General features: G+C 42.9%; 2 protein-coding genes across 3 annotated transcripts; both read left to right on the forward strand.

The window, feature by feature from the left end:
- The first annotated feature begins 39 nt into the window (after positions 1 to 39).
- phkg2 (phosphorylase kinase, gamma 2 (testis)) lies at positions 40 to 3,544 on the forward strand. 2 transcript variants are annotated; one of them, XM_058061970.2, is made up of 10 exons: positions 40 to 271; positions 492 to 602; positions 1,078 to 1,253; positions 1,333 to 1,387; positions 1,552 to 1,617; positions 1,697 to 1,860; positions 2,197 to 2,287; positions 2,395 to 2,548; positions 2,746 to 2,871; positions 2,941 to 3,544. In XM_058061970.2, exons 2-10 carry the CDS (start codon positions 508 to 510, stop codon positions 3,184 to 3,186), a joined length of 1,173 nt encoding a protein of 390 aa, XP_057917953.2. In that variant the 5' UTR covers positions 40 to 271; positions 492 to 507; the 3' UTR covers positions 3,187 to 3,544. The 2 variants fall into 2 exon arrangements, with proteins under 2 accessions (XP_057917953.2, XP_057917954.2); XM_058061971.2 differs by lacking the exon at positions 40 to 271 and having other exon boundaries at positions 473 to 602.
- Positions 3,545 to 4,715: 1,171 nt separating this feature from the next.
- Positions 4,716 to 11,046, forward strand: LOC131109552 (tubby protein homolog). Its single transcript, XM_058061692.2, has 12 exons — positions 4,716 to 4,915; positions 5,961 to 6,117; positions 6,195 to 6,377; positions 6,672 to 6,800; positions 6,969 to 7,103; positions 7,536 to 7,693; positions 7,780 to 7,941; positions 8,092 to 8,204; positions 8,305 to 8,419; positions 10,367 to 10,465; positions 10,537 to 10,708; positions 10,771 to 11,046. The coding sequence occupies exons 1-12, from the start codon at positions 4,874 to 4,876 to the stop codon at positions 10,902 to 10,904; spliced, it is 1,599 nt and encodes a 532-aa protein (XP_057917675.2). The 5' UTR covers positions 4,716 to 4,873; the 3' UTR covers positions 10,905 to 11,046.
- Positions 11,047 to 11,292: the final 246 nt, after the last annotated feature.

Raw genomic sequence — 11,292 nt, forward strand, 5'->3', positions numbered from 1 at the left:
TTATCGAACGACATTGTCGCACTCCATCCACGCGGGGGCGATAGTCACGCACTTGGCAAAAATACACCGGATCAGTTGAAGGAAATGTGGACAAAATGTTAATACTTTGAAAATGTCATTTTGGCTAACTCGCTTTGGTGATCTTCACTGAAGGATGCGTTGTAATGGCTTTGCTTTAGCGACGCGGCTGACTTTGTTGAATCGCACCGCAGCACCTTCCTGGCTGCCTGTCTCCCTCGCGGTTGTTGTTGACGTTCCCAGCGCATACATAGTGAGTATCTTCGGGCACGGTCACTGAACCGCTGCAGGCAAGGCCACTACTAGCAAACCATCATGATGCGCGAAGGGCATTTTGCTAAACAAGAAAAAGATAACATGTCTTCCTGAACTGCAAGCTAAAACATATTACTTCCCTATCTTGACTGCACTTCCTGGTAGTGACCATGTTGTCTTTTAAGTTAGACATTTGAAGAACTCTTTGTTGTTTTGAGGTCCCAGTCCATCATCATGACCAAGGACATTGTGCTTGGAGATGAATTACCAGACTGGGTGGGTGCTAAGGAGTTTTACCAGAAGTATGACCCAAAAGAGGTGATTGGCAGGTGAGTTCATCAGAAAATAATAGACATGCTTTTCGTAAACGACTGTCGTGCATCCTATCCTGCAGGGCATAGTCCAAAATTATATGTTTATTAATATTAACAATAGTTCGTATCATTCATCTCATATGGACCAATAATGTGGATCTTCAAATATTTCATGACAGTGGAAGGTCTAAATTGCTGCTGTATGTATATAGATATGAAGTGAAACGACCATTGTGAGAGTGCCACTGTGGCCACATGGGGCGCTATTGAGGCAAAATAAATATCACTGCCAACCGCTTTCAAAGTGCTGCCTTTATACAATTAATAAATATAAAGAGGACATATGGGTACTATTACCATTTTCGGCCCATTGTGAGCTCTTTATGACTTTCTAAACAGGTAAACAGATAATTAAGAATATAACATGAGCTGTAATGGAAAAAAACCCCAACAACTAATCTCCATGTTGGATACGCCGATGGTGTGTCAGGGGTGTGAGCAGCGTGGTACGCAGGTGTGTGCACAGACACACGGGACAGGAGTTGGCCGTCAAGATCATTGAGATCACAGCAGAGAAGATGACCATCCAACAGCTGGAGGAAGTGAAGACATCCACGCTGAAGGAGATCCAAGTCCTCAACATGGTGAAGGGCCACTCCTCAATCAGTAGGTCCACAACACACTTGCTTTGTTTATTTACATTTAGGCCAACCCAGTGATGAAGCCATTCTATTCTTTCTCTTAGTTACACTTGTTGACTCATACGAGTCCGCAACCTTCATCTTCCTGGTGTTTGATCTGTGAGTAGTACCGACGTCCAATAATCATGTATAAATAGGTGATACAGTTACTGTAAAAGTCACTTTTCCATTAATTTTTTTAAACCAACCCATGTAGCTATGCAATTAATAATTAATAATTTTGCAGGTATGTCTAATGCCTGAAGTATGTGTTTTCTTTCTAGCATGAGGCGAGGGGAACTGTTTGACTACCTCACAGAAAAAGTTACACTGAGCGAGAAGGAAACAAGGCACGTATCGTCAAATTAAAAGTGACATGAAATGAAACGGTTGTCTATAATGTTCAATATGACTATTTTTCCACGGCAGGAGCATGATGCGAGCTCTTCTACAAGCAGTACAGTACCTCCATTCTCGCCACATCGTCCACCGCGACTTGAAACCTGAGAACATTCTGCTGGATGACCAGGGCCACATCAAATTGTCCGACTTCGGGTTCTCGGTGCAGCTGCAGCCTGGGGAGAAGCTACGAGGTACTAAGGAGTATCAGTATCTCCACATTTGCCTCCAGTTGAAATGAAATTAAACATGAACTCAACATTTGGACGGATGGAATGTGGAATGAATGAAGCGTTTACTGTGTGAACAGAACTTGTTCATCCCCGGAGCTTTGTCCCGACTGCCCCAACACTTTCTCTGAGTGTAATATTTTTTAGCATAGCTACTTTAGGATTGTGGTTTTTGCTTTTGTACATTAGTAAATAAATCAAAGTTGCCCCTGCATCCTTGGATTTCTCAGTGGAAAATGTTTGACACGGCATTACACAGTTGTAGTCATGACTGCTTTTGTCTGTTATTGTCATTATCAGAGCTTTGTGGAACCCCGGGATATTTGGCCCCCGAAATACTCAAGTGCTCCATGGATGAAATGCACCCAGGCTACGGAAAAGAGGTTGATCTGTAAGTTTCACCTTTTTTTTTTGTTGCTTACATTCATCATGGAAGCATGGGTGTATTTATGCGGCTTTGCTGGTTTCCTGTCTACAGTTTCTGTTTCTTTTACACAGGTGGGCGTGCGGCGTGATCCTTTTCACCTTGCTGGCCGGCTCGCCGCCATTCTGGCACCGCAAACAGATGCTGATGCTGAGGATGATCACGGAAGGTCGATACAAGTTCAGCTCGCCCGAATGGGATGACCGGTCCGACACTGTGAAGGATCTGGTAATTGCATTGCATAATTTAGGACTGTTTTATTGTGACGCCATAAGAAATGGGGCAGTGGTGATAGTTTGACTCTGGAACGTGTGAATTCAAGTTCAATGGAGGAATAAAAGAGGTCAAGTGTTGCTAGTTTACAACTGTGGTAGGGCTTAAACAGTAGTTGCATCCCTTACTTACCTTCATGATGCGATGTTCAGATCGCCAAGTTGCTGGTGGTCGACCCCGCTGTGCGTCTCAACGCAGAGCAGGCCTTAGCACATCCTTTCTTCAGGCAGTACCAGAAGGATCAGGTGCGGCGCTTCAGCCCCAGAAGGACATTCAAGGTGAGGAGTGTCGTCATAAATGGATGGCAGTTAAGCAGCACAGGAACCAAGGATGTGATTGTTTTCCAGGTGCTGATTGTCACCGTGCTGGCTTGCATCAAAATGTACAGTCGCTACCGCAGGGCTCGACCTCTGACCCGTGATATCTTGGCCAGAGATCCCTACTCGCTCCGTGGCGTTCGCAAGCTCATTGACGGCTGTGCCTTCCGCATTTACGGGCACTGGGTGAAGAAAGGGGAGCAGCAGAACCGAGCGGCACTCTTCCAGAACACGGCTAAGATCATGTTGCTGGAGCTGGAGGACTTTGAAACATAAACCTCATTCTTCTTCAAATGTCTTTTAATGTATATGTAATATATGTTTGTGTTGTTGCTGTTTAATTTTAAGAGTTTGGGAATTGATGCCTTACTGCATGGTATCTTTAAGAAGAGCATGCACATCTTAATAATAATCCTGTTTGAAGCTCTTCGTGTTAAGTTTGCATTACCGGGGATGTTGCAATACATCCAATATTACATTTGTTTATTTGGGATCCTAACACTTGACACTGTGATTAATTATTTTACATATTATCAAAAAATGTGATTTATATTTAGATGCTATAGTTGTATGACTGTACTGGACTAACTCTATGCATGTTTTTGGGCATAAATCTCATTCCACTTCCAACTTATTCCCCAGCAGCTTTTGTTGATAATAAACAAGCACTTGAGTTTGAAGTACTTGTCAGCAGACAAAAATATTTTACATTTTTATACAAAGAATATTTGCCTCTCCAAATGACATGTTTTCCCTTACCTACAGTTAGGATTTGCAGCCTCAAAGGGGCGTTGAGTGTGACCAATCAGAGCGGGTTGGGCGTGTCTGTGGTTGGAATAAATGACATCCATTTTGGTAGATCTTACAGAAAAATTTCAATAAACGTTATCAAATTATCAGTTGTTAATCAACAAGCTAAAGCATACGTAAAGAAAATTTGAACACCACCATTGAAAAAACACTTTTTTTGCGCGAAATAATGTCGACAGACGACATCTTCCGGGTTAACTTCCGGATTGACTTCCGGGTTACCTCTGAGGTAGCCAAGCAACAAGGGACCTACTTCCGGGTTTCTTCCTCACGTTTAATTCGTCCGGAAAAATTGCTATTCAATCAGTTTAATCGATTATATGTTACGATGCATAATTTGCGACGTTTAAAACAATAGTAAATAACCGCATTATTTATTATATTTATTTACATTTTTATTATTTTTCATTAACATGAGCAACAAATACAGAACAAGGAAAAATTGAAGTTTTCAACACAAATGTTGCAAAGTTCTTGTACGTATATTGTATTGACATCCATAGACTAACTACAATTACTTTTATTATTTTTTTATAGCACCAAATATGACTGAAGAACCAACTATAATACAATAACCATGTTGGTTACATTTAAATTGGTGCTTCCTTTTCGTATTTTAATGAACCCTTCGTCTGTGCTGCTGCTGCTGATGAGTGGCTGTCACCATGACAACGAGATAACAACGTCTCTGCAGAATCCATTCACTCAAGAGGTGTGTTTGTGCTTTCCTCTATGGGACATTTTTACATGTCAGGAAGATGACGGATGTATATGGCCTTTAATGGAACAATATTTTTTTTCATGATGATGACTATTCTGGGGAGTGTGAGGTTCAAAACAAAAGGTTGTTTACTTCCTGTTCTTTTTTTTTTGATGATATTTAACATGAACTAGTCTATGGAAGACGGCTGTCTGGGCTTGCCCACTTACTTGTCCACGCCGGCTGAGCCGTGCAGTGCTGTTTAAGAACATTATCCCATTTTAATCCCCTTTGCCTTCTGCTCCAAGCAGGTGAGCAGACAGTCAAATGGAGCAGGGTGCCACCGTCACACACCCTGGCTTATTTTCTAATTGCTTTCAATGCTTTTTCACACCTTTTTGCACTTTTTGTGGCTATAATTTGTCTTTTTTCTGAATCATCTTGCCCATAAACATGGAGGAGTCCAGCATACGGCAGCAGAAGTTGGACAATCAGGTAAAAAAAATAATGAAATGAGTTGTTATATTATATTATTATATACTATTATTTAAGATTATAGAGTGTGATCCATTAAAATAAGCATCCAGGACAATGTGCAATGTGTCAGAATCACCTGTTGTTTGACGTACACAGTCACAGTATTTATACTACATGAATGACTAAATATCTAATGCAAGGAATTAGCACCTCTAAGGTGCAATGATTTCATACTAAAGAGCAGTATTAGCATATTTTCAAATCATTTTGAGGTTTCATGGTTGTTGTTTATACTTGACATTTTTTTTAATTTAACCTTAGGTTGAAAAAAAGAATAAGTGTTCTTATAAATGAAAAGTATGATTATCACGAGGGGTGTCATCTAATGTTGACATCACTGGCCATATTATTGGGTACACTGTCTAACAATATGTCATATATCCCATGAGGTGCCCTAATTTTTTCACAAGTTTATGCAATTATTTATGCAAGCCGGCTCTTCTACTCCTGAACTGCTGCAACCAAGAAGGTGAAAATATGCCGAAACATGCACCTCTACTGTGCATGAGGGTCGAGGGGGTGCTGGAGCCTATCCCAGCTGTCTTGGGGCGAGAGGCGGGGTAGACCCTGGACTGATGGCCAGCCAGCCAATCACAGGGCACATATAGACAAACAACCATTCACACTCACATTCATACCTATGGACAATTTGGAGTGGCTAATTAACCTAGCATGTTTTTGGAATGTGGGAGGAAACCGGAGTACCCGGAGAAAACCCACGCATGCACGGGGAGATGGCCGAGGGTGGAATCGAACCCTGGTCCTCCTAGCTGCTAACCACTTGACCGCCGTGCCGCCCCCCTTACAACATCATATGCAAATTCAACAATGGCATCCATCATCTAGCGACTTCTCGGAGAGCCAATGGCTACTGTTCTTACTGAGGAGTTGGTATTATTATTAGTAGTATTATTGTATGCTTGCATGTCTTACAAAGAATTAGTAGCACAACCCATACATAATGCTCACTGGAAATATCGTAATCTTCTATATTGTGCCTCAGCGATCCATTTTAATGAAGAAGCAACAAAAGAAGCGTGCGGATTGTCAAATGGTGGTCGCCAACCGGGACACTCGCCAAAAGAACCGCAAGCAAAAAGGCCGCTCGGATGAGACGCCGCTCTTGATCAGCCAGTCTCTCAGCAACGTCTCGTTAAGTGGTAAAACATCACTTGGACACTTGACTCACCGTGATGTCTTCACGACCTCCGCAACTCTGTCACATTTGTCTGTGAAGATCAGGTGGAGCACGCCCACGACAACCCATTGGACGTCGTCACGCTGGGGGAGGGTGATGTGATGGAAACCGTCATGTTGGAGGAGATGCCTGGTGCTCCAGAAAAGATCCACTTGGACACTGAACAAGAGGAGGAGGAGACGGTGGATAATGAGGCGCCAGCGGAAGAGAAGCCGACCAAACGTAAGACAAAGCTGTCTCGTGTCATGGAGGATGCCTGGGGGGATACATTGTGGACTTCTTGTTTAGTTTAATGACGACAAGGACGGCTTATTTGGGAAGTATCATATTTAGGGATGTCTGATAATTATCAGTACTTATCCACGACAGGGGATATGTCATGTTACACATATCGGTATCAGTATCGGCTGATACCGCTGAGAGTACAGTTGGACAATATCTGCATATTGGTTTTTGGCAAAATATCCGACATCCCTAATCATACTAGTTATTAATTTTGTATTTTTTATATTTCAGCTGTGGAGGAGAACGATGGACGGGAGACAAAAGACAAGAAGAAAGAGAAAAAAGCAAAAAGGAAGGACAAAGCAAAAGACCGTGAAGATGGACAGAAGACAAACAAAACGACCAAACAGGAACGCAAAAGTAAATCCAGCATTGCTGCAAAAATGTCATATTATTACCCGTTATCAATAAACCCCTATTAATCTGTTCTATTAGAAACCATAGTGTACAGTACAGTACAGTACACTATGTATGTACTGTAAAGTTTACTTTCAAAAATATTGTCCCCCTATGTTGTTTCTATTTTAGAGAAGCACTTGCAGGACACCTCAACGTCCCCGGAGAGGGAGATGACGACTCCAAAGGAGAACCATCATGAAGAAAGTGAAGATGAGGAGTTGCCGTCCCGCGACTCTCCTCGAAAGAAAAAACATATGGACACATGTGAGCATCAATCTGTGCCATAAATGGCCCATAAATGAAGTAATACTACACTGTAAACTTAGTACTTAGTACTAAGTACTTAACTCAATGAAGTTATGCATACTCAAAGTTCTTAAAAAAAAGTTCTAATAACTTAATCATGTCAAGTTGTTGTTCCATTTTGAGTACTTTTAACTAATATGTTTTGATGAAATTGAACTAGGGGCGGCACGGCGGTCTAGTGGTTAGCGCACAGACCTCACAGCTAGGAGACCCAGGTTCAATTCCACCCTCTGCCACCTCTGTGTGGAGTTTGCATGCGTTAAAGCTCTGATATACTCAAATGTTTGAGTTTATGAACTAAAAAAAAATGTGGCAACTGATTGCCTCACTTTTTTTTTGAGTTCTGTTAACTTATTCGGGTTTACAGTATACTTGTGAATATTCCAACAGCAAGGTGCCAGATAAGCGAGGAAAGCAAAGACGAGGAGGTTCAGGTGGACAGTAAAGAAGGGAAGAAGAAGGAAGGAGAGAAAAACACACCGAGTTTAGCGTCCCTTAACTCCAACTACAAGGAGTGCTCATCTTCAGGGAGTGAATCCAACACCAGAGTGAGACACGGCCGCTATGCATACTACGATAATAACTATCCAACTGAAATGGAATACTTTGAAATAAAGTGGATTTGTCACTGCAGACGGATTCTCCGATATCGCTGGAGGACCTGGAGAAGTTCTCCTTGCGTCCCGCCCCCAGAGACATGACCATCCAGTGTCGGGTCACCAGAGACAGGAGAGGAATGGAGAAGGGCATGTACCCCACCTACTACCTCCACATGGAGAAAAACGATGGAAAGAGGGTTGGTCCTCATGGAGTTGTTTTGGTTTGAGCTCCAATTTAGTAATACTTAAATCCTTCAATGTCAATCATAACAAAGGTATCCTTCTTTCAGTCTCACTGGGTTTAAAGTTACCATCGCTCTTTTCTTCAACATCTTCTCACCATTCAGGTGTTTCTAATGGCGGGCAGGAAACGGAAGAAGAGTAAAACATCCAACTACCTAATTTCTACCGACCCAACAAATCTGTCCCGAGACACCAGCTGCTACATCGGAAAGCTAAGGTTGGCTTCTTCCTACTCGACACAACAGCGGTGCATCGTGATGACAGTTACTAGTATTTAGGATACTTTCATCAAAGTTTTTGTATTGGATGTGTTTCAGGTCCAATGTCCTGGGAACAAAGTTCACCGTTTACGACGGTGGGGAAAACCCGGAGAAAAAGCCTTTCATCAAAGAGTGTGAATCCGTGCGACAGGAACTGGCAGCCATTTGTTACGTGAGTCTACCGACGGGACAGACAACTGAATGAAAACTAGTGGTGTGTCGGTCATGACCGAACGGGTCAAAAGAACTACAGTGAAGAAAATAAGTATTTGAACACCCTGCTATTTTGCTATTTCTCCCACTTAGAAATCATGGAGGGGTCTGAAATTTTCATCGTAGGTGCATGTCCACTGTGAGAGAGATAAACTAAAAAGAAAAATCCAGAAATCACAATGCATGATTTTTTAACAATTTATTTGTGTGATACAGCTGCTAATAAGTATTTGAACACCTGTGTATCATCTAGAATTCTGACCCTGAAAGACCTGTTAGTCTGCCCATTAGAAGTCCACCTGCACTCCATGTATCATCCTGAATCAGATGCACCTGTTTGAGGTCGTTAGCTGCATAAAGACACCTGTCCACCCCATACAATCAGTAAGACTTTAACTTGTAACATGGCGAAGACCAAAGAGCTGTCCAAAGACACCAGAGACAAAATTGTACACCTCCACAAGGCTGGAAAGGGCTACGGAGCAATTACCAAGCAGCTTGGTGAAAAAAGGTCCACTGTTGGAGCTATCATTAGAAAATGGAAGAAGCTAAACATGACGGTCAATCTCAATCGGAGTGGAGCCCCATGCAAGATATCACCTCGTGGGGTCTCAATGATTCTAAGAAAGGTGAGGAATCAGCCCAGAACTACACGACAGGACTTGGTCAATGACCTGAAAAGAGCTGGGACCACCGTTTCCAAGGTTACTGTAGGTAATACACTAAGACGTCATGATGTGAAATCATGCATGGCACGAAAGGTTCCCCTGCTTAAACCAGCACATGTCAAGGCCCGTCTTAAGTTTGCATATGACCATTTGGATGATACAGAGGAGTCATGGGAGAAAGTTTTATGGTCAGATGAGACCAAAATAGAACTTTTTGGTCATAATTCCAATAAGCGTGTTTGGAGGAAGAAGAATGAAGAGTACAATCCGAAGAACACCATCCCTACTGTGAAGCATGGGGGTGGTAGCATCATGCTTTGGGGGTGTTTTTCTGCACATGGGACAGGACGAGTGCACTGCATTAAAGAGAGGATGACTGGGGCCGTGTATTGTGAGATTTTGGGGAACAACCTCCTTCCCTCTGTCAGAGCATTGAAGATGGGTCGTGGCTGGGTCTTCCAACACGACAACGACCCGAAGCACACAGCCAGGAAAACCAAGGAGTGGCTCCGTAAGAAGCATATCAAGGTTCTAGCATGGCCCAGCCAGTCTCCAGACCTGAACCCAATCGAAAATCTTTGGAGGGAGCTCAAACTCCGTGTTTCTCAGCGACAGCCCAGAAACCTGACTGATCTAGAGAAGATCTGTGTGGAGGAGTGGGCCAAGATCCCTCCTGCAGTGTGTGCAAACCTGGTGAAAAACTACAGGAAACGTTTGACCTCTGTAATAGCAAACAAAGGCTACTGTACCAAATATTAACATTCATTTTCTCAGGTGTTCAAATACTTATTTGCAGCTGTATCACACAAATAAATTGTTAAAAAATCATGCATTGTGATTTCTGGATTTTTCTTTTTAGTTTATCTCTCTCACAGTGGACATGCACCTACGATGAAAATTTCAGACCCCTCCATGATTTCTAAGTGGGAGAAATAGCAAAATAGCAGGGTGTTCAAATACTTATTTTCTTCACTGTACTTCTTTTTTGTGAACTGAATGAAAATACCCGTTTTTTTTTGATTGGTTGGAGAGTCAGTTCACCGTTCCTTTTTGCGGGGCGGGACTATCTGCGTGCTTGCCTGTCTTATCCTATCGTTGCGCCTCGCTCTGTGGGTGGGTGGGGTTAGCTGACTGAAAGACCGAGAGATTGACCGACACTTGTCGGCCGTTCATTCATGACTGACAGTTGAGTCGAAACGAACATTAACATGACTAATTGACTAAATGTCTAATTCCAGGAGACAAACGTTCTGGGATTTCGGGGTCCCAGGAAAATGACGGTGATCATCCCTGGCATGCTGGAAAATGACGAAAGAGTGTCCATCCAGCCCAAAAATGTAAGTATCACGGGAAGGAGACGTAATGATGTGACGATTCAACCTTGTACTTCATCGGGAATGACTTTCAGGAACATGACACGCTACTGGTGCGCCATGCCAACAACAACACGGACAAACTGGTGACCCTGGTCAATAAATCCCCGAGCTGGAACGAGCAGACTCAGTCGTACGTTCTCAACTTCCACGGCCGCGTCACTCAGGCCTCTGTTAAAAACTTCCAGATCATCCATCCAGAAAATGGTGACTTTGCAAAATAAAGACAACACGACGTGTTTGTGTTTGTGACATGTTGTTTTTTCCAGATGACTACATCGTGATGCAGTTTGGACGTGTTTCTGAGGACGTGTTCTCCATGGATTACAGCTTCCCCATGTGTGCCCTTCAGGCCTTTGCCATCACGCTCTCGTCTTTCGATGGAAAACTGGCATGCGAGTGACCTTCAAGTGCTGCATCTGGACTATACTATACACCCGTAGCTTTGTGTAGGAATGTAGGAATTAGCCCTTGTTCTTTATAGTACGCTTCTTTAGGTACAACTTGCACAATCTGAGCTGTTAAATAAAATTTTTAAAAAAAGTGTTGATTGTGACAGGAGGAGAAACAACTCTAAAGTAGCCTCTTGGAAGTAATCGAACTACAGGTCGTGCTCAGCGTAACGTGTAAGGTGTCTTATCACACACAAGGCCACATGTGGAAAAAAGAGTTGATATCAGATGTGGCTAAGCTTATCGAGCTGCTCTTGCTACATATTTCCCCTTCACGAGCGCTTCACTGTTTCGCATGGGACGACGGGGGGGGGGGGGGGGGGGGGCGACATATCTGCA

The sequence above is a fragment of the Doryrhamphus excisus genome, linkage group LG2 (assembly GCF_037039965.1).
Source record: "Doryrhamphus excisus strain RoL-2023G ecotype Guam linkage group LG2, RoL_Dexc_Guam_v1.1, whole genome shotgun sequence".
NCBI classification, from domain to species: Eukaryota; Metazoa; Chordata; class Actinopteri; order Syngnathiformes; family Syngnathidae; genus Doryrhamphus; species Doryrhamphus excisus.

Coding starts and splice junctions, on each gene's coding strand:
- LOC131109552 (XM_058061692.2), top strand. CDS start 4,874: ATGGAGGAGTCCAGCATACGGCAGCAGAAGTTGGACAATCAG. Junction 4,916..5,960: donor AGCAGAAGTTGGACAATCAG/GTAAAAAAAATA, acceptor ATTGTGCCTCAG/CGATCCATTTTAATGAAGAA. Junction 6,118..6,194: donor CAGCAACGTCTCGTTAAGTG/GTAAAACATCAC, acceptor TTGTCTGTGAAG/ATCAGGTGGAGCACGCCCAC.
- phkg2 (XM_058061970.2), top strand. CDS start 508: ATGACCAAGGACATTGTGCTTGGAGATGAATTACCAGACTGGGTGGGT. Junction 1,254..1,332: donor GAAGGGCCACTCCTCAATCA/GTAGGTCCACAA, acceptor TCTTTCTCTTAG/TTACACTTGTTGACTCATAC. Junction 1,861..2,196: donor GCCTGGGGAGAAGCTACGAG/GTACTAAGGAGT, acceptor TGTCATTATCAG/AGCTTTGTGGAACCCCGGGA.